Raw genomic sequence first — 27,194 nt, forward strand, 5'->3', positions numbered from 1 at the left:
AGAAAGGAAAAAAGTAAAATGTTGAATTGTTGTTTATTTATTTCAGACAAGAAAGGTGCAGTTAGGCAGTAAAAACACGAACATCAGCAGGAGACCGGTTAGTAGACTTTTTGCAGTTGATGGAGGACTTACCTTTAGACTCGTAAGCTAGATGTGTCGTCTAATGCTTTCTGATTTCTTTTTCTTTGTCAAGCCGTTAAAGATCATAAACTGCAGTTTATAAATCTTGATTTCCTCGCAGAGCTGATTGGACGGAATGACCGACGTAGAAAAATGCAAGATTAAATTGAATTCACTTAAGGGAGCATTGATTTGATTACCTTTCATCTACTTGCATTCAAGATCATCAGCAGTTCAGATTCATGAATTTAAAATTCGACCTCTCCCTTTGAATTTATATCAGATCTTTTGCCATTGCAAAAAATAGGATGAGAATTTCAAATGTGGATATCTTATGCATCACTTTAAAGTCTTTAGTTTGATAAAGAATGAGCTTCAGTATAGATTTTTTGCCACATTAATGAAAAGCATGCCTCATGAAGTCTATGAATCTGAAATCTGAGGTAATCAGATTCCCACCCTTGTTCCAAGTTAATATTGAAAACGGTAAAGATCAGCAACAGTAGCAGCTATGGAAGCATGTGGGGCAGAAAGACATGTTGCCCTTCTGAGCGAATGAACAGGCGTAGGTACTGTAACTGACCGAACATGTGCGCGAGTAAATGCCGTCGTAGCCACTTGCAGACCCCGATCCGCTGCTTCATTCTTGAGCTCATCCTCTTTATTGTGATCGATGGTCCCTTCCCTTCCTGCCCTTTAATTGAAGAGAGGACCACAGAGGGAGTGCCGTAGCAAGAAGAAAGAGAGAAAGACAGTGGGGAGAGAGAGAAGAAGAGGGAGGGTGATCGAGAGTTAAAAAGGAAAAGGAAGGATGTATGGCCTGGCGTCGGACCACCCATACGTGCCGAGGGAGATGAAACTCCCTGGCTACGTCCCCATCTCCCTCCCTTACTCCCTCATTCTCGGCGTTTACGGTGGATTCTCCTTTCTTGTCGTCCTCCTCGTTTGGGCTCTCTCCAGTATGCTCACCCTCTCGCTCTGGTGTGTTTTTTTATTTATTTTTCCTACCATGGACGTTCTCCCGCCCTGATTGTGCATCCTTTTACACATTGTAAATAACTTCTAAAAAAGTCCAACATATAACCTAAATTTTTGAAAAATCCATGCCTATATATATATATATATACGAACTGTCGCTGTCGTTTTTTCGTACGAAACTCCCGAATTGAGAAAATCCGGACAGTCGCGGAGTTTAAAAGCAATAAAACAGTCGAGTGGCCGGGAAGCCGACCCTTCGCCTCCTCCTCCAACAACCAGTGTGCATGGCGCGCGCTTAGTCGAAAATTAATGTTGGTCGCCTGATTCTGATAGAACGCCCAGTAGGAGTTAACCCACGCCGATGTCGGTGGGGAGTAAGATTTTCAGGCTTGCAAACCTGTGCAAGCCTCTCAGAGAGTAACTTCTCTGTCTCCTCAACCAGATTCGCATACAGAGAACACACGAGATGCATGCCAAGTGGGTGAAGATCTGACTGGTATGCAGCGGATCACCGTCGAACTCGACCCGCTTGCTCACGTAATGACTCTTCTACCTGCATAGTCAGGAGGCTAGCTGCTGGCGAACAGGGAGGGATCAGGTTACCCGGTGAATGACAGGAACAATGTCAACGCTCGTCTTTAGTGACGCGTAGACGTCTAGCTCTGCATGACCATACCTTTTCCAAAGCTCAACTCACGATCGACTGGTGGAGGACGGCACCGGATTCGAGTTAACAGTGGATCTCATGCCTGCTTCGATTCTAATTCGACTTAAAATGGCGTCTGGTTAAAAGGTGTTCTAGATTAACAATTGAACGCATGTTCCTTTGGTTTGTATGTGTTTTTGTTTAAGAAAATATAGAGCGATTGTGTCCGTCTTTTACTTGTTAGAATTTGAAACAATATCTCCATAACCACATCATGTTTTTTTAAACAAAAAACCATGTATTTTCAGATTATGTGTTATGAGAACATGCGTTGCAAGTTTGCAATAACACAATATTCTTATCAAACATTCTCTTAAGGGCATCCTTGACTGTCCCAAATATTTATTTGGGTGTGCAAAAATTTTAGAACAATATCAATTATATGTCAATCTTACATAATATATTCAAGAATTTTCTTCATTGTGTTTCCTTTGCCGCAGGTCGGAGCCCCAGGCTCTCAAGGGCTGAGAGAGGGATCATGTGCTGGTGGGCGTTTACGGGATAGACGCATATCATCATGGAAGGATATTTCGCGTTCACGCCAGACTACTACAAGAAGATGCCCCCCACTTACCTGTCCGATGCATGTGAGTTTCTCTCATGACTCTTATTTCCATTGCACCACTATTAGTACCACCTTCATGAGCTCCCCATGATTGTACTGTTGAAATGAATCTCGAGTTGACTACACCGGAATATATCTTTGATCCTTCCTCTCCCCTTCTGATCTCCTCTGAAAAACAACTGCAGTCTGCAGGGAAGGAATACAGTAAAAGTGACTCAAGGTATCCTGCGAGAAACTGCGCAGTGGTGGCTTTGGAGGGAATAACTGCTGTGCTTGCAGGACCAGCCAGCCTTCTTTCTGTGTAAGATTCCTGTGCCATGAAATCGCAGCCTTCTAAAACAGTACCATATGCGTACACCAAGTATAACCTTATTAATTTGCTTTTGTGAATGAGCGGTTCAATGGTTCAATCTTCCCAAATCTATGCTCGATAGCAGGTAATAAGATCTATTAGTATTCTTGTAGGGTGCGCCAAAACCCAGCAACCAGATTACATACTCGTTTCGAGTATATAGTTACTCCTGTCTCAAGAACGGAGCTAGAATTTTCTTTAGAGGCGAGCCGACAGTCTACCCTTTGGATTCGGGTAAAGACAAATTGAATTCAAATCCAAAAAATACATAACTTAATTAAAAAAAATTATTTTTTTTAATGCAAACTTTTTTTTTTCATTGGTCAGGGTGGAACCATGGCCTAGGCGGGCCCTCTCCTCCCTCTGCCCCTGCCCTGTCCATACAATACCTTATATATATCCCCAAAAATCTTGCAACGGGATTATAAATGATCTTCACTATACTTTGTTTGAGTATAATAATTAGTGAAATTTGTGACACTCGTTTTAAAACTTGTGAGGAATTTTCAAGAGTTTATAAAAAAAGTTATTAAATAGATGGTTGTCTTGGTTTTTACTATTGAGGTTAAAAACCAAAATTATTAGGAGATAGGTTGGGATTCCTTGAATCAAGGGTCAAATGGGTTCCGTGATCTAACAGGATGTTGGGCATCTCAAAGCAAAAATGCTCTTCAATTTCCGACCATCAGAAATTGTTTCCAATGTAAGCTAGAACCAGGCGGACGGATCGGCAAATTAATTAGGCCACAGTTGAAATTTCGAGCTCGGAAGCTTCAACTTGAAGGTATCAAGTTGGAATCTGCCAGTACAAACTTTAAATCCATTAGGTTTCTGTCTGTATTTTCTAGAAAAGCTAAAAACTTATGACGTTTGGTGCATCAGTTGCAATTGGCTTCTGTCCTGTTGCCCCATCAATAATCAAGGTGCTGATTTGATGAAATTCACAGGTACGCCATGGCGATGAGGAAAGAATAGAGAGACATACTTCAGTTGGTAACCTGCACGGCGCAGAATTATGGAACTCTCATGTATTTCCTGACGGCATTCTTAGATGGCGATAATTTTGCAAGCAGCCGATTCTACTACTGGGCTTACTACGTGGGACTGAACAGCCCATGGCTTGTGATACCCCCGCTTATTACAGTCAGGTCTTGGAACAAAACGCTCTCACTACATCCCCAGCCGAAGACCAAAAGTATTTGAAATCACATCAATGTTCTTCTCCTGATCGGACAAGTTCGTTCGTTTTCTAGGAAACTGTGTTGTTGTTTTCTTACTGCAACTGCTAGACAGAAGCATTTGAACATCTCATGTTGATGATGCAGTCATGATCTAGTTATTTCTGCACTCTTTTTCTTGTTGAAGATCAACATTTTGCCAACAAATTTCTTCATCTACTTCTTGGCTAGGAGGCAAACTTAATGCCTTCAGGTTGAAGGAGGTCAAGCGTTTGCTGCAGTTGCAACCTGGCATAACCATCTTAGAATCTCATGAAAAAGGAGGGAAGAGAGGACATTTTCAATGCTTTTCGGCCGAAATCCACAATTTCTACTCCTGTACATTGAACATCAAAGAAATTAAGAACTATTTACACAAATCTGATGGATGGCAACAAACCCAAGATGATGATGAGATGCAGTCCCAATTGGGTTGAGAAAATACAGAGGCCTCTGCTCCAGTTCTCTAAAGACAAATAAAATAAATTTTGGCTACTCTCAAAAAGACTAGACTAATGTGTACAAACAAATAGAGAGGGCGCCGAGTGGAATCCCAACAAATCCCACATATGCTTTCTCTCTTTTAGCACTAAACAAAACAAAATTCTGATAATAAATTAAATCTTTCACGCAACTCTTAGCCCTCGAGTTTTAGTGCTCCTTTCTACGGGCTCAGGAGAAATGGCCTTTCTTTTCCTTGATTTCTTACTTTTGTTGTCGATGAATTGTTGGGACTTCAGAAGATGAGGATGAAGCTTCTCCATATCGGACAACCGCACAGGTTTTAACAGGAATTCTTCCGCTCCACCTTCCAAGCACCTGTCAGGAATATGTAAACCAACAGTCATGATCAATGGCTTAAAAAGCTAAAGAAGAGAGCATAATATAATGCACTAAACCAACAGTCATGATCAATGAACATAAATGCTCGTGTTCTTGAATTGTCTGTGACACTCAGTCAATCCTTGTTCACATCCTAGCATGGTGAAGCAGAGTGCCTCGCTCGCTCAACTTTAAAAGGGCATTTGGTGAGAGAACATCATGTTCTTTAAACTCCATGTTCTTGTTCCAGTAAAGATGGTGTAATTCTGAAAGTTCTTAAATCCAACAATACCATTATAGTTGCAGAACAAAATCGTGATGTTCTTGAAACTTGTGTTCCATGAACACGCGTTGCAAGAATACAATCTTCTTCTGATCAAAGTCTCCAACAATCACAAAATTTTATGCACACAAAACATGATGAAATATGGATACCAATTTGGGCTTGGACCTAAATAGCATGATGAAATTAGAGAAAAATGAAGATCCACTATGGAACAGGAAAAACAAAAGAAACAGAGAATTTGGAATCAGCAATTTGTGAAGTAGAAATACAGTGAAAGATCGAACGACCATTTAAAAAGGCCCCATGAATTTCGATGCTTCAAGTCCCTAACCAAACTTTAGCCTATAAATGTAGTCCACATGGTCTCCAACTAGGCACGCGGACCGAGTTCGATAATGTTTGTTCAATGTTTGAACGTTTCCACAATTACCAAAACTGGACATTTCTATAATGAAAAATTCACGATACCTAAGTTTTGCAAATAGGCCAACAGCACACTCATTTTTGAATTTTTTTCATATATCAGGAAGTCAAACGTAAGCATATTCATACCTGGATGCATATTTTTATTGCCACTTCAAAATATGAGCATGGTTTTCTAAAGTTTTCATTTGCAAGATGATTCTGAACTTTTTATGTATTTATAAACTCTCCATTTTCCCTTTTCAAGTGTTCAGTATAATGGTAGAGACAAATCAGTGGTCTCATATATATATATATATATATATATATATATATATATATATATATATATATAGAGAGAGAGAGAGAGAGAGAGAGAGAGAGATCACAAAAAAAATGTTGTTTGCAGGATTAGAGGTAAAGTAGTCTTTCTAAATACTTTAATGTTGCCTGTGAATGATTTACAACTTTATGCAGTTATTTACATCTTGAAAACATAAAGCAGTTAAGTAAAAAAGGCAAAAAGTTCGCAACTGTTTATAAACTTCTCTTCTACTCTTTATAACAGTTGATTTTCTTGAAACCTTATGAAATTTCTTTGCATGTTGGTCAGCACGGGACTTTTTATTAATGCCACACATCCATACAAGTGAATTAAGATAAAAATAAGTTAAAACGTAGGAATTTAATGAGAAATCATGAAATCACCCATAGCCCTGAAATGAACCCTCCGTACACTCTATAAACTAGTTACAATTAACAAAGCGCTACCAAAACTGAACATAAGAGCACACATTTACATGAGCAGCACTTAACTTTGGGCCGGAGCTTCTTCTTCTTTTTTTTTTTTTTTTTTTTCTGGAGGAGGAGACGAATAGTATTTTCAAAATTGTTACATAGGTCAAAGTAAAAAATTTTAGAAAAAATATAAGTATAATTTTTTTTTTCTTTTCCAAAATGTGAGAGGAGATATGGCTCCTGCAGCCCCCCTTCCCTTACCCCGTCCCTTGGGATGAAGCCCATCAAAATAGTTGAATTAGCTGTATCAATCAATGCTTATTTACTGAACAACACACTTTGTATTGAACGAATACAGGGAAGAATCTTGAGAGAGGAAAATATCAGTTTTCTAGTCGATTATTAACCTCAACACTAGAATATTTTTCTCCCTCTGGAATGACGTTAGAAACGTGAACAGATCCTTGTCTAACCAGCGCGCCTTTCAAGGGTTAACTACGATCTGCCCAAACCAAGACCAAGCTGTAAACTAGACACAGTACGACCCTCTTTCAAGGAATGGACTTGACCTAAGGGACAAGAGGATCTCCAAGGAACTTGTCAATCCGGAAACCGGCCAGTATTCACATGGTAAACCTGTAGGGAACAGGATCAGAATCTCCAACAGTCACCGGTGCTCGGTCTTCTAATACAGGGCCATGGCACGCCAGTGTCCCTTCGAACAGTCTCAACCGTCCGTTGATACAAACAACGGGGTGGAGTTGCATCACTGAGGAGGAGGACTTTAGGACATAGGGAGAAGAATTTGATTCCCAAACACATAATCGATACTATTACAGTAGACCAACCATTAATGGCCCACGAATCAAGCAGCGGTCGTCTTTATGAAGGAATAGCAACGCTTCCTTCAACAGCTTCTTCGTGGAACAAAAGAAAGATGCAGTCAGTATACTGATACATATATATTACCATGTGCTCTATCAAGTTCAGGCCACTTCAATTTTCCCTAGTCTGTTTCCTGCCCATTTTTTTAATATATATTAAAATCATTTCAGAGGTTTTCCCTGACGTTGTGCCTGATTGAAACTGGTAAAAAATCTCTTGTGGCGTGTCACTGTTACACGGATTATCTATGAAATGAAGTGGAGAGAAAAATGAGAGGAAAATTACCTGCTGATTCTTGATGGTACATTCTCAGATGACATAACCACGACAGGGATGTCCTTGCAGGAAGATTCCTACGAAATTAAGCATCCAAGGGAACATCATCAAGTAAATGTCATACTACTTGCAGCTGATCAATCTGACATCTGTATCGACAGAAGCATGATGCGACGAAAAACCAGAAAGGAAAGAAAGGGAAATGTAGGCAAAAATGGGTTACTTAAGCTTTTACCTTGATTCTCTTGAGTAATTCATAGCCGCTCATGCCAGGCATACAGTAGTCTGTGATTATTAGATTTACTTTCATGTCCTGCATTTGGAAAAAATCGTCACTTTTTTGAAATTTGAGTTGCCTTCAACACCCGTGTCAGTGATAAGTTCATGTACGGGAACATTTTTTTTTTCCATTCTTTTAAAGAGCATCCATCGATTATATTGAAGAGCTCATATATGCATTCCATAGGAAAACATTCCTTGCATGCAAAAGCAAATTTCACGGTCCACATTTTTCTTATTCAAGTATTTGTTCTGTTCAAAGAGAGAAACTCTCGTACCTGTCTTCGGCGTGAAGAAGAATCCATGTCATCCATCAAACCCAGAAATTCCAAAGCCTTACTTCCGGATTCCACACTGGTAACTGAACACCAACAATAATCACTTTCAGGAAGAAGGCGGTATTATTGGCATCTAAAGACCTTAGTTGAGAGCTTCCACTAATGACTAGAACAGGTGGCGAATTTACATAAATTAGAAAAAAGGAAAATTTGCAACAACTCGTTCGATGGAAGAGACAACTATTTATCCATCGAAAAATAGAACAGACCAATTTAACTGCCGAATAACTAGCTTCAGCTCACTAGGATGAATTATCTTCTAGTTTTAAATGAAATACATATCACGTCTTCAGGTCAGCAACTGGCATATTTAAAGACGTCTTTCAGATTGGGCAGCAAACAAAAACCAAGCATGTTTTAACTCTGAGAAGAAAGGTTGGAAGCCTCTCCAGCTACGCTCTATGCATATATCGGCTCTATACACAAGCAGTTCTTGGTAGGTTGGTAATAGAAGAGACGCACGAATATCCAAGAATTGCCAAAAACACAAATAGAAATATCATCTACAATCGGATTAGCATCCGCCATGATAAAAAACCAAGTAGGAGGTGCCAAAAATGATCTCCCTCTCTCTCCCGACTCAAAAGTAGAGCCATAGAAGAACCAGTACCTTGATACGAAGAAACTCTGAGGAGTCTCTCCAAGATTTTCCTATCAACCAAACTATCATCTACTGCCAGAACATGAAAATGGGTATCGCAGGAACCCTGTTGCTTATCCATCGAGACGACTTCTGCTCCTCCCTCCTTCCTCCTCTCCTCTCTTCCGCTCTTCGAATTATCTTCCCGAGCGAGGTTTATGCGAGTACTGCATGAAGGGCGAGAGGGTATGGGACCTGGGTATTTCTAATGCTTCCTTTTCTGCAATTTTTTTTTTCCGGAAAAGAAATGATGGGTTTGAGTAGGTGGCAAGCAATGCTGCTCGATCTCCTCAGATATTCTCTTACCGCGCAGTACAGCGATTGATGGTCTCTTCAGCCCTTGCTTTTCTCTTTTCTCGCTTCCTCTCTTCACCTCCTTCTTTTGCTGCCCTTCAACATCTATTGACGTATCTTAAAGTTTAGAAAAGTGAACATGGAAGTGAGGGAGACATGTTGGCCCTTATGTCGTGGCAAAATTTCTGAGGCGCCCTTCATCAGAATCTTGAGCGAGGCTTTGAAAACAAGAGGAACGCATGTGCATTGTCAAGTGAGTTTTTATATTTTCCTGTGATTACGTGATGTCCTATATGACAAGAGCCAGAGTCATTCCAGGTTATAGGTACCTTTGGACAGAGACGTACCTTGGACACTATTCCTGCTCATAATGTACTGCTGCAATTCTCAGGCCTCCCTCCCTCTCTCTCTATCTCTAACACCCATTTCCCGAGTGGGACCTGCACAGCTTTGAAATCCAAATCCAGAATCTTTGAAGCACAGGTATGGCAGGTTTTGTAGCATAACGGCCTTGGATGTTCTGCTTAACAGGGAACCATTTTCCCTGCTGCCACAAAACTGCACTGGATTTTCCGTAAAGTTGGGTCATGGTATCTCCTGTTACTGTGTTATCCATCCCCTTGAAGGTACCCTCAACCGGAGCTAGCTAGCCGAGCCCGTCCTCCCGCTCACCTACCCTAGCCGTGACTGTACATCGGTCCGGAAGAAAGTTACCGAGAACTTTGTCCACGATTTAGAGTACCAAGTTCTCAAAAGGAGGCCTTCTTTGTCAACACATCGTGGCGCAAGCGTTTGTAGGGGAGGGACAGTCGCCGGCCCTACCGGTGCAACACCGCCTACCGTGTCTTTGAAGTTTATTTTCCTCCAATGACGGGGAAATCACCGAGAGTGCTGGTCGTTTTGGATTTGCCAAGGCAATGCGTCCCTTTGCTGTAAAATTTCTAGGCAGCTCACTCTCGGTTGACCATCAATAAAAGCTTGATCGATTCTTTACGTATGACATACAAGCTCCCTTGAGCTTTCTACGAAAAAGACGATAAGGAAATCAATTGGTAGGGCTGCTATATCGAATTGGTTTCGTGCATCGCGTCTCTTTCTTTTAGGTTCATTTGAGAGGCAACTACCACAAGTTGTTTTTAAATTGCTTACTGCCAAAGGGGACTGTAAATCTCTTGGCATGAAGAACTTAGAGAATCAAGAAACAGACAGCTACAATGCTTCTTGCCACAAATTAAAACTGCGGGCAATGTAAGCAAATGGCTTCACGGACTAGCTTTACGTTGGGGAATGATCAGGACACGGTAACCACGAACTCCGGTAGCTTGGCAACCCTGACACTTGCAGAAAAGCTCTCGGTAGTTTCCGGTCATGTGCCGGCAAAGAAAGAGACATGACTTCTGTTTTCGAAAGTGCTTTATTATTATCGTGGAAAACCTGGATGTGCAAAGTGGGATGGAGAGAGCGGTGGGCACTTCTGTAACTTGAGAATTTGCAGCAAACGGAGAAACGGTCAAAGCCAAAGGGTCGTGTCAGAGGAGGAGGACTCAGAATTCGAATGGTGAACATGAAAGGTGACGAGTCACGTCCATGCCGGTCGCCAACGAAACATGGACAAGGAAACCCACCACGGCGCTCCGGATTCTGTCCGTATGACTTTTCTTTCCATGCGCGTCCTCCCTCATCGCTGCAACCCCTTCACCTTCTTCTTTCTCTTTTTCCGCTTTTACTGTACCTCAATGCAGCAGTAAATATTATACACGTAGTGGCTTTTGAGCAAGGAAAGAGAAGAAGTAACTACCAATGGGTCTGATGCGGTTCTTATCATGTTTTTACATGGGGAGAAAAAGCTCGACGCTTTCCCCGAGCGCGTTTGAGGGATGAAAAGCAAAGAGTCAGGGGAAAGCGAGGAACAATCAAAGTGGGGTTGATGAAACATCACGGGAAATTTCTTCAGTTTCCTTTTACGTGCAAGTAATTATACTGTGGTGGGCCTTCAGAGATCTTTCATGGGCCACGGAATAAAACATTGCAATAATATGGAGGGGGAGGACATCGCTGGTCGTGGGGGACCTTGCTCCTGCAATTCCATGGCTACCCTACAAATGAAATCTTTTCGGGACCCACCCGCCATTGTTATAGGGCCTCAAGAATCTGTCCCCTCCCTCCTCCTCAAGAGGGGAAGCCATGAGAGTGAAGGTGACCCTCTTAAATTCTAGCATGGGCCCGTGACTGACGCCACCAAATCTTGCCACATTACCAATATTTCATCAACTGCTTGCGCTTATGCTCCATTAATGAATGTTCCGCCATCGTCTTTCTTCCTCCCCCAAGTACTCTGGACACACACATATATCTATATATATCTATATATATATATATTAACCGATCTGAAATCAGGTCAAGTAAACTCACATCTCTGATGTAAATTTGTGCAAATTTGTGCGTGAGTAATAAGGATGCAGGATGGTCAGATCCCAAGAAAAGCAGGTGCATTAGAGGCCGGGCCAGAATTGGATCCCGCACATCAGAAAATGACAAAGCCCTCTCATACCGTATCTGGCCCATTCGCAACCCTAAATTAAGGAACGGATGTCTCCTGGTCCCTACTCCAGTTCGGTTGATCGTGCAATGAAGTCGGACCTGTTTCTGCCAAAGTTAATTTCTTAGAGTTTTTAACCCAACTGGTTTTCACCTTCTGGTCATAAATGTCGAGATTGCTTTGATTGATTTTGTGTGTTACTATGAGAACATTTTGTGAACTTAAAAATCAGGCTTTTCTGTCGAAAGTTTAAAGCATTTGGAGAATGTGAGAAACTAATCTCCACCACCCAAGAAATAGATATATACATATAACATAAGTTGATCCTATCCTTCTTTTCGATTTCTGTCATGGATAGGATTTTTTTTGGATCCAGAGCTGTTTCCCAAACTCGAAGGTAGTTCGGACCGGTCCAAACAGATCAGAGACCAAGTGGGGCCCACGATTATCCTCCAAAAACCAGAAAAGAGCCCTTTTTGCATGCGACGGTTTGCGGGCCCCACGGGGCTTGCGTCATCCGAGTGAGGACCAAAAGTTTGACATCAGTTTTGCATGGTATTTATTTTTTCTCCCGTGTTTGTGTGTATGTATTTGCGTGCCTGCGCGTGCGACTTTTCCTGCCTTGGGCCACTTTATTTCCCCTTGCTTTTTCGCCCTTTCTTTCTTTTTTTTCTTTCGTTTGAAAAGCAGAAGATAAGGAGACGCCATAATTCACCCCCAGTAGAAATCTGCATGGACGAAGTAAATTCAAGCAAACTTAGTTCTTCCCATAATTCAAACAAACTTTCTTATTACTACTGTGAAAGAATAGAAAAGGAGGGGAGCTTTCGTTTTTGTTTGACGATGGATTAAATGAATTTATGTGTAGAAATTTGATCGGTGATCGGTGATTCGCCTGGACAGACTCACATACGAGCGCCCGTCGTTGCCGCAATGTGAAACGCTGCCGGTCACTGTCAAGCTCGCCTGAAAAACTGCCGGCTGTTGCTACAAACTGCCGAGGATCGCACGGCGTTTTTCAGAATCCGGGTGCTTAGGAACTCAGTTTTGGATGAATCCAACCAAACAGAGTGATGGGTTTTCTGGCATCAAAACAGCCTTTTGAGCGCGGATCCAAAGCCGCCGGAAGTTTTTCTCCGTTCCCGGGTTTTCCCTTGTTTGTACCATTAAAATTATTCAACAAAGCATTCATTTCCCCGATGAATGCTTTTGCCGTTTTGCTCGTAGCCAACTCAAATCCCAGCTCACGTACGATGCGTCCACTTCATTACTCTTGTGAATAAAGCGGCACCACCTAGCGACTAGTGACTGACCATTCGGCCGCACGCCATTAAAATTGTACATGTTCTGTCCGTTAAAAGGCCCGGTTTTTACTACGCGTCATGAGTGCAGGTGAACGCCGCTTGCAGGCCCTCATCAACACCTTAACCTTCTCCTACATCGACCACCATGTTAACCCATTAACTTCTGGTCTATGTCCTCACCAGACAATCTTTTTCTCATATATCTCATATATTATATGGGTTTGAAGATTATATCAAAAGTAGTGCTTGTTTTCAAGAAATTTGAAGCTCGAATATTAAGGCGAGGAAAGAGGGACGTCGTTCAGCGTGCTATGTCTTTTCGCGCTCCGAGAAAAGTGGCCATATCTTTGACCAAGGACGCCCCGTAGATTTCGTGGCCATATCGCCTTGGATCTGGTGCAGTCTCCGGCCCCGCCTCCGGCCACCAGTCAAACCTCCCGACTTTCTTCCCTCCTCAGCTCCTGCAACCAGCGTCGCTCCTCGTGCCGCCGGTCTCGTAATGTGCACACGGACGGATGGAAGCGCGTCGCTCAACCGCCCATCTCGCAGATGGACGCCCCACAAACGTAGTTTCGTGCAACCACCGGCGGTGCACACCTATGCTGATTGACAAATTTGTTCAACGGCCGAACACGTACGTTCCGATGCTGCTGCCTCCGGCGCAAATCTCATCCGGAACGGTATCTCAGACCACCTGGACAGAAACCAAATCGTTTGAAAAGGATTGACACGTGAGCATATGTCGAATTAATGTTTAATAGTAAATCAGTTTTCGTCTTTTTCATGAGAATATTATTTTTTTTACTTTCGAAATTTTTATTCTTTTATTAAAAGGCACATTCAAAGCTCAAAGAGCAAATTACATTAACATATGTCCCGTATAAAACTACTCCTTAGAGCATATCTATAAAATTATATTACACAAAAGAGCACATGAATTGATAATCTATCTTGAAAAGTTTATATACACACAACTGAGTAAATGATGCATTCTGACTATTTAGAGTCACCAATCATTTAATCTCGTTTTAAGTAGATGGATGATTAAAAAAAAAACAAGAAAAAAAAACTGTAAATTAATACAGTGAATTTATCAGCAAATGGCAATTCGTTAAGAGCAGAGTTATTTTGGCTGTCGCTTGCAACTCACACACACAAAATATGCCATTTAAGTTCTTTACAGCACTCATTAAATGTTTGAGTTTTAAATTCTTGAAGTACTTTTGCAAAGGAAATTCTAGTAATGTAAGTAACAAGCAAGTGAGGGGATACGGTATATTTTACAAAATTATTGTTTTGCTTTTAACAAAAGTAGAAGAAGTTAGTATCGACTTAAGAAACCTACTTCACATGTCATTCAGTTCTGTCAGAAAGCTAGATTTGTTTTATTTTTATCGTTCAAAAGTGTAAAGTTATTGTTTTCTAGTTCAAGGAGTTTTTTTTTTTCTTTTTTCTAATCACATTCTAAAAGAAGTCTTTGGGATGGGTAAATACTATGGTACGTATTTCAATATTTTTCTCAAAAATATTTGAAAAATGAGAATATGAAAACATGAAAAATATAATAAGATATTATCTACATGTTTGCCGAAAATTTTCACATTTTAAAAATGCTAAAAATGATAATGTTATATTGAATAGTCTTTCGTGTTAAATTATTTTCCACCTTGGATAAATGCAGTAACCCGCGACAATCGGTTAACAATTTGTTTGTGTCCATCCATTTATGAACTATTAGATATTGCTAGTTGAAATAGTCATCGTTATCTGAATTAATACTCAGAGTTTTTGGTATTTCAGGATAAAAACCAGACCCTTTAATTTTTTTTGCTGCAAAACAATTTTAAATAAAATATAAACATTCTAATATATTTATATTTTGATATAAAACATGATTTGAATAAGTTGTTTTATGAAAAAATTGATGCTACGAGAGCCATTTATTTTGGCTTATTGTAAAAACACTATGAAAACCCAAACAATGATCAACTTAATATCTATTCTGCATCAACTTATCCTTAAAATCATATTGGTAAGGTTACATTTAAAAAAAATAAATAAATATCATATTTAAAGGGTTTGATTTTTGTTCTTGACCTATTGGCCTGGTTTCTATCACTCATTATAAATATATGTGTGTGTGTGTTTTCAAATAAGCCCCCCAATGTTTTAAGTTATTTTCTCATAAATTTGACTACATGCATTGATGGATGCGCAATTCAGAAAATCATTCTAAAAAGAAAGATTTTCCAATATTAGTTCAAACTTTACGCATAAGCGAAGCTGAAACCGTTAACCTTTACATCACCTTAAAATCTGATCTATGCATCAAAGTTTACATTTTCTCCTCATATTGTAAGACATCTACAATTCTTCCGCATGTTTTAATTTGACAAAAACATACTCAACCTAGGTAGCCAGATTGAGGAGTACGTAGGTTGGCATGCCTTATAAGTAAAACTATCTCAAAACTGTCAGTTAATCCAGAGGTTCATCATTCATGGTCTAAAGTGAATGACTATATATATATATATATATATATATATATATATATATATATAGAGAGAGAGAGAGAGAGAGAGAGATTGGTAGGTATCAAACTCTTAGGTGCTAAACCGTAAGTTATCAATGGATGATTGAGAGAAAAAACAAGGAAAAAATCTGTCAACTAAGTTTAAATGTCTAATGCAGAGTCATGGTGTTGTCTCCCGAGGGGGTAGATCATAAGGATGAATAAAAGGATGAATAAGTGGAATAGGAGTCAGTTTGTAAGAAAATTTAAATCTTAATTAGACTGAATTTCATATTTTGATCCAAGATAATCATGCTGATCCCATAGGTAGTGTTCGAAAAACGGTTGGTGTGGATGTCGATAGAACGTAATACGAACGTAGCGCATTCAATTCGGAGGAGTCACAAGCCAAGGTTTAGTGGAAGCCTTAGATTTGTTTCATGTTTCTGTGAAAAGGAGAATTAAATTTTCTTAGTTTAAATGGGAAGGAAAAGCAACCGAGAGAAAGAGAAAGGAAGAAAACAATGTACTCATTTCAGATACCGTGATGTTAAAATGAAAAAAAATCAAGAGAAAATTAACGTTTTTGTTTTCCGTGCTCCTAAGTGAGGTTCTTGGTGTTACGCATTTTTTTTTAACAAATTTAATCACACAGATCGATGTTGAATGTTGGAAAATACGAAAGAGAAGATCATAAAAAACCAAATGTTTAGATTAGATTTTATGAGTTGAGAAAGCGAAAATTATTAATCTGTAAACCTATATGAACTCCGATTTATACGCTCGAGTCTCATGATTGTTTCTCATGAATTTCATCAGGAGGAAGCTAAAAACGTTAATTTCTGAAATTTTATATAATTTGGATAGTGTTGACAACTCTCTGTCAACGGCTACCTCGCTGCTCTGGCGAAGATCTGGGCTTAGCTCTCTGAGACGATTCTCTTTCTGAGGCGTTTGATTTGATGTGGTTGGTCGGCCACCCTCCCAACAGCCCATCCTGTGGCGAGCTGCAGCAGAATATTTTGAAGCATGGATTTGACAAGCGCCCGTGTCAATTATGAAGCTCAGCAGCACCAGCAAACACATTTATTCCTGATCATGGCGGATCTCCGCATTTGGGCAGGAAGGTAGCCGTCGATCTCCAACTCACCATGAATTTCTGAAAGATACGGTCCGACCTGCCCACTCAGCTTGCTTGGAGCACAATAATGTACGCGCTTCCGACCAAAAGCTGGATTTGACTTGATTTTCTTGTCTCTTGCCATTGAGATCGTGGCCGTTGATGGACATGGAGGACGGTGTAGTGTGCAGTTGAATCAGAGGTTTCTGCATTCATGGCCTTCTGCGAGATCATCGACACCCTCTCAGCTGATAAATTTATCTGAAAAATCACCTTTCAGCAGAGATCTGGAATCTTTATCATATTTGATCAACACCTGTCCTTCGCCATATCAGGAGGCAACAAGCATGGGTGCATTTGTTCAAAAAGCCAGACCTGAGAGATCCGGCTTGTACACCTTGATATTGATAGAGAAGCACGCGAAATAAAGAAAAGGATTCAGGTACCAAACACAGCGCTTTCTTTGTTGATGTGTTACCGACTTTCAGCAGCATTGCATCATCAAGTTCACAACTTATCGCATCAAAGAACTTTCTGAAAGTAACATTTTACAATGGGAGAATTTAAGGGTACGATGGCTCATGCAAACCACACCAAGAACTTCTCAGAATTAGGGCTGATCATCACCGGTTAGCTTGCTTTTTAAATAAGGGTTTCGTTTATATTAAATAAAAAAGTTGTATTGACCATGGCCGGTGGAAATCCTCTGCAATTAATCTGGTGGAAGTCTGCCTAACCGCAGCTTGCCTGTGGAAAAAACAATCCTAAAAATGACACTCAGAAAGCGAGTGAGTTCAGTACTAATCCCACCTTATGATGTTGGTGGGAGAACATGTGCCTTTTTCCGTTTCTCACCCACCGGTTGGATCTGCTTTTCCAGGTGAATATCACGTTTTTGTTGTTTTTGATCTTGGTGGGTTCGCAATAGCTGCAGATACCACGTAGCAGAAAATGCTGAAATCAGGTCCACATAACGTCAATGTGTTGGGTTGGGAAGCATTGTCGCCTGCCCAGCCACCTGAAACTACCTGCTCCCTTCCACCAGTCAAGTGTAGGAAGATGACCACAAGCCGGATTTTGAGATTGCCGCTTAGTTCCCTTCTTTTATCAAATTCCGGCAGTGCATATGCTCTTTCTTCTTTCCTTAACAAAGAAAACTGTTGGAGTTGGAAGGCCTGGATGTAACGATGTAAAGCTCTTAGGTGAAAGTTCATTATACTCTTTGAGAATCTTTAACATTAGTGGCTTAGAGGTGCTCTGCCCCATAACGGACCAACTTCTTTGCACTTGTTGATGACACGCCTGCCGGTTGGGTGAATGAAAATTGACATGAGCACAGCCACGCACACACAGACTCTCTCTGTCACTCTTGCTAACAGCGGTGGAGACCGTTCTACTGGGATTCAGATACAAGATTTAATTGTGAGATATCCTGTTGTTTTGTAGTCTGTTGTTAAGGCATGGGGCTGGAGCTTACTCTTAATTTGAAAAAAAGCAAAATTAAACAGCGAAAGGAAGTTGGGTTTCCTTCAAAATTTAAAATTTCATCTGGTGCTTGGATGCACTGTCCGGAAGAGTGAAACAAGTGATACTGCAGTTCATTGTCCGATACTCCGATGGCATCATACTTTACTTTTCTGGATATCTCCAAATTCTGAACGTTGCACAATCACCTGTAGTAGATGCAGGAAGTGGAACCAGAAGAGGAGAAGTGAGGCATCGGGGCCTCTAAAGATTTCCATCATTGATATCAGTACTTAGAATGAAAAACAAAATTTTTATACAAAATGGAAACTTTTCAATATACAATGTCAGTGGACATGAGCCAGTGAACAAGATCCCATGAAGTTGGGATAACAAGCGTTAGTTCATAGTTTCTTCATCACACTAGAATAGGGAATACAGTGAGCGTGAAGGTCTGCAGTTGCTTCTCCAACATCATTTCCCATGTTCAGATGCCCAATATGAGATATCGAGGATTAACAAGCCAAATGCTTGTTGGCAGAAAGATGCCATGAAAGCTTGCTCCCTCAAGTAGGTCGAAGAGGTGGCGTTCATATTAACAATTCATAAGCAAAAGAACCATAATACAGCCAGGAATACTGGTGAAATAACCCACCAGAAATAATATTCACAAAACTTTTTAACAAGCTGGTATAAAATCATACCATCTTCGCCATTTTTCTTTCCCATGTTAGTCATTTTCAAGCTCTCAGAAGATCTCCAACCAATAGAAGCATTGCAAAATCGCAGCATTATGCGTGCTCATCCAAGTATTTTTCAGCTATTGCAGCATGAAAAGCAGCACCAATTGGGAGTGCATCTTCATCAATGGTAAAATATGGTGAATGACCAGAATGAGTTGAACCCAGTGTCTCATTCCTTATGCCTATGTAATAAAAAGCTGCTGGAATCACCTCCGAGTAAAAAGAGAAGTCTTCAGCTCCCATCATGGGAAGCACCACCTTATATTTCTCAGGACCCACTATGTCAGCGGCCACATTCCTAACATGTCGATCCATACTGATGTCATTGACTGTTGGAGGATATATCCTTCCTTCTTTCTCAAAGAAATCCACAACTGCTGTGCATCTGTACACCTCAGCCTGCCCTACAATTACCTGCAAGACAGAGCAGCAGGAACTGAGAGCGTGTTCCACACAACGGTTACTCAAAATAGTCAAGAAGCAGAAGGGTCATGAGGCTATGAAACAGCCTTGGTGATACACCTCCTTACCTTTTCAATCCTATGCCGGAGATTATAGAAGCTTTCACTGGAAAATGCCCGGAAAGTGCCTCCTAAAATAACAGAGTCAGGAATTATGTTGAGGCTGTCACCTCCTTCAAACGATGCCACTGAGACAACCTACGAACCCAGGTGCAAGGAAATCAATGACAATAAGATCTAAGAGTACTAGCAAACAGGTATCTACTCTGTACAGTCCAAAAGCAAGCATCACAGGCATGTCAGCAACGACATTACGTGAAAAAAGGTGGCTATAATATTTTTCATTGCGAAGCCTGTTTGTAAGTATTTTACGACGCAAAGGCATTTTGTTATCCTTGCTGCTTGAAGGTTCTACAAAGAACAAACCTCAACATATTTTAGCATGAATATGAACAAATAAAATTGAACTTGGACATGTTTTCACAAATTAAGTGTAATTTACTTCGCAAAGTTGTTCATAGCTGACATCTTGAGTGCTCAAGACATCTGTTTCATGAATGTTCTTTTAAGTAGTTAATGGCACATCATCCTTCAGAAGGTAAATGCGCTCTCTTCTTCTCTATTGTTGAGAGATCAATTTTCTAGGTTGGACAAAACATATATTCAGTGATCTTGTATCATAGGCATTATTCAGAGAAACAGACAAGAAGAAAGAATCCCTAGGTACACAAGGTGAGGTGCGAGCGATGATTTTTTATGATAATGAGAATCTGCAACTCAATTTTTTGCATATAATTGGCAGCTGAAACGATTGTGTTGCTAGCTTGCCTAATGACACCATGAAATTAATTTTTCTACTTTCTCAGGCAAATCTGTCAATCTACATTTACTTATCCAAAGAATTTGAGAAATTTTAGCCTTTTCTTTTCAACATGCTAACCCCATGAAAATTTTCTTGTAACCCTACAAAATTACAGATGCATGTACTGTTGTTATACAAAAAACTTCAGAATTTTCATCTGTCCACCTAAGTAAAGGAAAAATTGGAACTTTACATACATAAAATTAGAAGAATAGCCATTCTACTGAACACATTTCAGTTTTTAATTTACTCAAGAAAAAGAAATAATTAGGATCCACACGTCTGAAATATCTTGCAAAGCTTCGATAGATGTTTCAATACTAATATCTTTATCATGGTTGCAATAGCTAGCTGGTTGTCGTATGCAAGTGAATTATCAGGTGGTCTTATGCAACTTGGAGACCAAATATAAAAGAGCAAGTAATAATAATACTCAAAATCAACAGGGTAACTGCATTTGAGATGGGAACCTGTGCATCCAGAGGATTTGCTTCACGAGAGACAAGGCTTTGCAAGCTAATTACTGCAGAAGATGCAGCTAAAACAGGGTCAATCGAATGATGTGGAATACCCGCATGACCACCTTTTCCTGTGATGACTGCTCTAAAGAATCCACAGCCAGCAAGTAATGGCCCAGGCCTGGATCCAATTACAGCAGTAGGATGCTGGTGTGACACATGAACAGCAAATATAGCCTCTACATTTTCAAGCGCACCATCCTCAATCATGCGTTTAGCACCTATACCTGCTTCTTCAGCAGGCTGGAAAAGAAGTACAGCCGTTCCCTGCATTGAACAGAAAATAAGTACAGGCACATAATTACATATATTTGCAACTGCAACAAAGAAGATGGGAAAAATCGAATAGCCAACACCATGCTACCAAAAGTTCATATGGCATAAATGGAGACATTCAAGTTCATAAAACATTCCAAAAGGAACACATAGAACCAACTCCAAGAGGAACACATAAAACCAACTCCAAGAGCCACTTGAAGGGCAATCCCATGTAGAACCGTCAATTAACTAAACAAACAAATATTTAACATGTACCCCAAGACTAAACAACCAAATTACTTCTAAGAAAAACATTCAAAACAGATCTAGGCTGGCCTCTTTTGGACAGAATAGCCAAAGCTCCTTCACGTTTCTTTCGATAATCCAAGGATGCCGAACCTAATTGCCAAACTTTACTGAAAAGGTAAGCAGCTAACATCGGGTAAGGAAAAAGGAAAGGTAGAGAAAGAGGATAACAGGCAAAAGGATGAGGATAACAGACAAAAGGATGAAAGTTGCAGTAGCAGAAGCTTGGGTTACTACTGTTTTTGCCAAATAAGAAAGGAAATCTAAACCAGGAATTCATTTATTGATCAAATTTACACACTACAAATACCAAAATACCAACATAAGCCCCCAGATTCATGTAGTACAGAAAACCCATGTCATGCACATATGAAAGTACCGCCACTCAAGATTCCTTCCCAGGAAAATAATATAGAAGCTTTGGTAAGACTAGAAAGCAAAAGGAAACAAAAAGGATCGAAGAAATACAACCAAAATCATCAGAAGCTAGTTGCAACAAAATGTATCTCAGTCTAACCATCTGTACACTTTTGTGGACTCTTCATTATCTTAGAAATCTATCAAAACCATGTCTCTCTTGACTGTTTGTTGGTTAGTTAGAATGAACCACAAACTAGTTTTGCATTGCATATGGAGTGTTCTACAGGTAAAGTCTATATCCAAACATGCAGAAGATAATGTGAAATGTGCTTGAGATTTATAAACACAAAGAAATGGGAAAAGGAGAAACGCCAAGTCAGTGGAGTAAATGCTGATATCTTGTAGAAAAACCTGCAGATGATGCTCCCGCTTCTTCAATATATCTGCAGCTCCGAGAAGCATTGCTACGTGTGCATCATGCCCACAAGCATGCATTTTGCCTGCAACCTTGCTTTTGTGCTCCCAATCAACAGCCTCCTGCATTCAAATACCTGACACCTTGAGACCACGTAAACTTAAAACCAGGAAACCAAAACTGATTACCATATGCAGCTCCATATAATAGGAAAGAAAGTTGACCCCTAGTGGATCTGCAATCATTTAGGAAACTTCAATGATAGTTACAAAGAAAACTAATGGATATACATCACAAAGATCATCTTGACATGATTTGTGTGAGATGTCTATTGTCTACCATCATGGTATGGTCCATTTAAGAATGTAAACTGAGGGTCTGAAAGACGAACTTTTGCTTGTACTATCTGTTGAAGACATAACTTTATTTTCACATTCAGCCTGCAACTCTCACTAAACAAACTGTCAAAGAATTTGAGTGTCTAGGTTCCCTCTTTGTTCACTGACAAGGGGATTGCAGTCCTTACTCAGAGAGAGACAGAGAGAGAGAACACAAATGCTTGTGCATGCCTAAAGATGTATATACGTGCTTGTTCGTGTACTCATGTATGGAAGCATCGATATACACCTATACTTATGTATCTTTTAAATGTAACAACATCAACGTAGCTAGTTTACAGAAACAGGTAGACTTGAGTGCCCACACGTTTGTGTTTGTGTGCGCTTCTGTAAGCATCTGTGCTTGTGGATGCAGGTTCACTGCGTCTCAATTTCATCATATACTTAGATTTGAATTACGCACAAAGTGATTCAGACTCTGATTCTACTAGAGTACTACTGTATTTGCAACTCCACACTGTGTCCATAAGGTAGACAAAAATTAGTCTGCACTTTTAACATTACCTAGAAAAGAAAGTGTAAAAGAGAAGCAAATTTGTGCCTGCAACGTTGTGTGTGCATCACTTGATCTCTTGGTAATAACCATTATAGCATGCTAGCATGGCTCAATCTACCCAGATGATAAAGTACCTCATCATAAAATCCTAGACTTAGCCATTGAAGACCAGATCTGTTATTAAAACATAATGTATGCCGCCATATATCGTTATATGGTGTCATGCCACAAGGTCTGGTCGTCTAGCAGCACCATAGAACCAACACGACAGTCATGCAGCTGGCTGCCTAAACAGTTAAACCCTTACTTGTCGGTTTCAAGTTTGCATTAGTTGGAGTGCTAACACAATCGATCTGAACGTCAAAGATGCCTTGTCAAAGAGGCAAAATTCCAAATCTCAGAGGCGGAAAAATTTGAGAGAGGCAAGGCTTGACAAAATCATTCGAATGTTGGTTCTGGAAAACCATCTAGTTAAATAGAAAAACAAAGGAAAAAGAAGTTCAGAAAAAGGATAAGTTAACAATTCCAAATAAAACGAGGTGAGAATAAAATATAACTATACAGTGAAAAAGGCGACAAAGTTTATTTTATAGGGACCGTATCTGCATTTTCCCCTTTCACGGATCAGACAAACGATTTTCACGTTATTTTCCTCGTTCTATGTCTCTCTCTCTCTCTCTCTCTGTCGCTCGCTGCTCGCACACTCAAAAAACAGAGGAAGAGAGAACAGAGGATGACAAGGGGCCCCGAATTCTCCATATAATAATCCTGGGACGTCGTTGAGGAAGTTCACCTGAATCGGCAGCGCATCCATGTCCGCTCTGAGACCAACAAAGGGCGGGCCGCCGGTCCCGATGGTCGCCACGACGCCTGTCTCCGCCAGCGGCCACCGGTAGTCCACTCCCATCCTGTCGAGCTCCTCCCTGATGAGCCTACTCGTCTCGAACTCTTCGTACGCCAGCTCCGGGCTCTCATGTATCCTCCGTCTCAGCCCCTTGATCCGCCGCACCGTGTCCGGGTGCTGTGCCAGTGACAGTATCTCCCTGGCGTAGTCACTCTTTCCGTCACGCCCATGCGCCCCCAAGTTGGGCGCGGCGGATACACGGAGCAAGCTGTAGTTTCTGTTCCTTCCCTCTAAGCAGGACTTCAATTCCGTGCCATAGGCTCCAGCAACCAGCAACCAGACCATAGAGAGCAAAAAAAGCAAAGAAGAAGAAGAAGCCATTAGGTGGGGGTGGGGGGGAGGAGGAAGAAGGAACAGAGAGAAAAAGGAGGTCCCCAACTGCAATTCTGAGAAGGGAAAGGCCGGAGAGGACTCTGGACGCTGCCAAGGCTTAAATAGAAAGGAAAGAGCAGGTGGTCGTCCAACCCCTATGCTTCCGTGTAGGAGAAACCGAGAAAATAAAAGTCCTCACCTTTTCCTCGTGCTTGAATGCCCAAAAGCAGAGAGAGAGAGGAGGAAAAGAGGAAGGAGAAATTGGAGGAGAACGCCAGAGATGGGGCCGGCATCCTCGCGTCATCGTCACGGAATCCGCTGCTTATCTCCACCGCGTGAAAAATTCGGACTGCCGATTCGTCCTCACTGGCCATTAACTACTGGCACTGCTGTCCTTTTCCCCTTCTTGTTACTAACCTTGCTCCTCTCTCTTCTATATATACATATATATATAATATATATATATATATATATATATATGTGGCAGATTACAGCCCGGCTATTGTGTTCAGAAGATTACTGCCCCGCTATTGTGTTCAGAAATTCCATTCATACCTTCGTGTTAATGGGATTTTCTTGGACAAGACAAGCCAGTAAGCATTTTGCAGGCAAGTGGAGCTAACAGGCCTTCAACTTGTGCCGACCAGGAGCATGCATCCTGGTAGGTGAGTCAGCTTAGCTTTTGAAGAATCAAATGCTTTCTTTTGGACATATTTAATAGGAATCTGCCTTAACTGTAGGTCGCCAATTAAAGAGAAAAAAAAATCAATCTTAATATTGAAGCTAAGAAAAACGTCTCTTGAGCCGTAATTTTCATGAGAAAATATTATTCTTTCAGGGAACACGCAATCCTCGTCAAGGTTCAGTAGAAAAACGTCCGTTTCAGCGACTCCGCATCCATACGTAGATCAACCATTTCCTTACGAAACACAGTGAGAAGAAGGGAGGGAAGTTACCGTACTACACTTTCTTTTAAGCACATGGTGAAGTCCCATCGTTTTCAAATCATAGAGAGGCACTCCACCCTGCTCAGTGCTCATCTCCATGATTCTTATACTGTTTCAACGAATCCATGGCCTGGAGAGGGAGGAAAGAGAGATGCCCAACTTCTGCTCTTCTTCCACCATTGGTACCAACAAGAAAAAAAGTGAAGGATGGAAGACAAATTCTTTGAAATCGTGAATATATCATGGAATATGGCAACGAAGACCATGATTAAATCATTAAGGGTTCGCTGGGTGTCGATTCCACCATTCAAGTGAGATCGGCACTCCGATTTTGAAAAAGGAAAATTCATACTGCTAATCAATAGTGGAAATAAATCCACGAATTTTAAAGACGAAATTGGGATTTGTTTCCTGGATTGCAATCCCACCGTGGGAGGTGCGGTTCTAATTCACCCCTTGGCCCTTATAGTTTACACCATTTTCTTCTCCTCTTCGTCCCTCTTTGTCCATCTCTCTCTCTCTTCTTCCTGCATCTCGTCCTGATTTCACCTCTGCAAGGCACAAAAACCAGTAAACCAATGGCGCTAGGACTGATCTGCCAAATCCGCACCCCCCCTCTCTTTCTCTCTCTCGTCGCTTTCCGGCGTCCGTATGTGGTGGCTGCCGGTGACCTTCATCGTGAACGGCAGGCAACTTAACAGGGGCAAAACCAGACATTTTCCCATTTTCATGAGGCACAAGCATATGTTAACAAATTTTCAATCGGCCATGAAACTGTGAACCGAGTCCTGTGAAGCTGTCATATATAACTGTAGTCAGATCCACCAAATTTAACCACCAAATTAAGCACTCAGATTATGGGCTCTGTAGTGCATTCTTGGGGCGATGGGGCCGGTTGTGATCCCCTAATATTAGAATCCCATTATCCCTCCCAATCATACACAAGGTGTTTCTGCGATATAGATAAAAATCCTTATCCCACTGACCCTGATGCCATCTTGGGGATAAGATTAGTCAATGCATCTCTCCCTGTGCACTTTCAAAGATGGGACCTAAGCGAGAGGCGAGCTTCGCATGTGGAGAAAAGGGGATTGGAGGATGAGGCTGAGTTAACTAGAAAAACTTTTTCCACCGTAAAGGTGGGTCTTCTTCCCCAGTTGTCAAGAGGGCATGTCATTGGAAAGTAGGACATTATTTCCCATGACTGAAGAAGGCCCACCCATGGCCATGGCGGTAGGGTTGTATTGTCCTACATGATGGTGGGAGACGGTGCGTCCAAAAGCTCACATGAAAAGTGTGGTGGTAAGAAAAATTTGGAGGGAAGCCCCACCCGTGTCTCTATAGTGGACTTTTCACGTTGCGGCCGGCCGGCCTATTTGTTTCATCCACCACCAAAGCGAGATTGGTTGAACTTTTGCCGGAAACAACCACCGACGTCGGCGACGGCGCATCTATGTTCTTGGCCTTTTATATCAGTCGCATGGGTGGTTGATGCCGCCACATTCTTCTTTACTTTACATTGCGGTCTGCTGGGTGTCTCGTTTTGTCAGAAGGTAAAAGGTATAGAAGATAAACAACTTCAAAGGCCTGAAGGAAGAGGAAGAGAAAGAGGAAGAGGGAGAGAGAGAGAGAGAAAGAGAAAGAGAAAGAGAAAGAGAAAGAGAAAGAGGAAGAGGGAGAGAGAGAGAGAGAGAGAGAAAGAGAAAGAGAAAGAGGAAGAGGAAGAGAAAGGTAAAAGGTAACAAAATTTAAGGGCAAGAGGTCATTAGGTACATCCGCAAAAAACAAACCGTAAAAACAAAATCAAGAAAAAAAAATATACAATACCATGCACAGAAAAAGGCGGCCCTACATAATGACCAGTGGAGAGAAAGGAAGAGAGAGAAAAAAAAACAAGGGTTTCATCATTATCATAAAGATATATATTTGAAAACTAGGTACGTACCTTTCATTGCATCATGTCAGTCCTATAAAACAAGTGGTTATACGTGATGGGTAAGAAAGTGATGGGCAAGGAAGAAAAACAGACTGCAGGGATACACAACTTTCAATAAAAAAATATGATTTATTTAATTAATTTTTAAAACTACTTTGGGTTTACAAAATTTGTATGATTGACCCAAATCAGTCCTAGAAAGTAGAATGTTGTTTATTATGTCCTTTGATGAAACGTTATTAACATATTCCTTCATATGAGTAAAATTAAGCCATTTAACTAAGCATAATAATTATGAAGGACAATCATACAGGTTTTTAATATGTGAAACAACATATCTTCAATTGATGTCCTCCGAAGCTGATACTAACAGCATTAATCATGAATACCACACGAACCCTTTGTCCCAAACACAACCAAGGTGAGGAGATTAGATTTACT

The 27,194-nt window shown here is 40.8% G+C and overlaps 2 protein-coding genes and 1 pseudogene across 2 annotated transcripts; 1 reads left to right on the top strand and 2 right to left on the bottom strand.

Moving 5' to 3' along the window:
• Positions 1–884: 884 nt before the first annotated feature.
• On the top strand, positions 885–4,097 carry LOC116259421 (probable 3-beta-hydroxysteroid-Delta(8),Delta(7)-isomerase; annotated as a pseudogene).
• A 185-nt stretch (positions 4,098–4,282) lies between these two features.
• On the bottom strand, positions 4,283–9,078 carry LOC116258496 (two-component response regulator ORR9-like). The gene is made up of 5 exons (XM_031635663.2): positions 8,575–9,078; positions 7,905–7,987; positions 7,583–7,660; positions 7,357–7,424; positions 4,283–4,757 (listed from the first exon to the last, which is right to left on the bottom strand). The coding sequence occupies exons 1-5, from the start codon at positions 8,684–8,686 to the stop codon at positions 4,565–4,567; spliced, it is 534 nt and encodes a 177-aa protein (XP_031491523.1). The 5' UTR covers positions 8,687–9,078; the 3' UTR covers positions 4,283–4,564.
• A 9,052-nt stretch (positions 9,079–18,130) lies between these two features.
• LOC116258670 (IAA-amino acid hydrolase ILR1-like 6) lies at positions 18,131–24,390 on the bottom strand. The gene is made up of 6 exons (XM_031635959.2): positions 24,070–24,390; positions 23,448–23,818; positions 21,757–21,882; positions 20,374–20,688; positions 19,111–19,239; positions 18,131–18,994 (listed from the first exon to the last, which is right to left on the bottom strand). The coding sequence occupies exons 1-6, from the start codon at positions 24,242–24,244 to the stop codon at positions 18,629–18,631; spliced, it is 1,482 nt and encodes a 493-aa protein (XP_031491819.1). The 5' UTR covers positions 24,245–24,390; the 3' UTR covers positions 18,131–18,628.
• Positions 24,391–27,194: the final 2,804 nt, after the last annotated feature.

Source organism: Nymphaea colorata, chromosome 8 (assembly GCF_008831285.2).
Source record: "Nymphaea colorata isolate Beijing-Zhang1983 chromosome 8, ASM883128v2, whole genome shotgun sequence".
NCBI lineage: Eukaryota > Viridiplantae > Streptophyta > Magnoliopsida > Nymphaeales > Nymphaeaceae > Nymphaea > Nymphaea colorata.

Coding starts and splice junctions, on each gene's coding strand:
- LOC116258496 (XM_031635663.2), bottom strand. CDS start 8,686: ATGGATAAGCAACAGGGTTCCTGCGATACCCATTTTCATGTTCTGGCA. Junction 7,425..7,582: donor AATTACTCAAGAGAATCAAG/GTAAAAGCTTAA, acceptor TTAATTTCGTAG/GAATCTTCCTGCAAGGACAT. Junction 4,758..7,356: donor GTACCATCAAGAATCAGCAG/GTAATTTTCCTC, acceptor TATTCCTGACAG/GTGCTTGGAAGGTGGAGCGG.
- LOC116258670 (XM_031635959.2), bottom strand. CDS start 24,244: ATGGCCAGTGAGGACGAATCGGCAGTCCGAATTTTTCACGCGGTGGAG. Junction 23,819..24,069: donor CATTCAAGCACGAGGAAAAG/GTGAGGACTTTT, acceptor TGGTTGCTGGAG/CCTATGGCACGGAATTGAAG. Junction 20,689..21,756: donor AGCGGGAGCATCATCTGCAG/GTTTTTCTACAA, acceptor TGTTCAATGCAG/GGAACGGCTGTACTTCTTTT.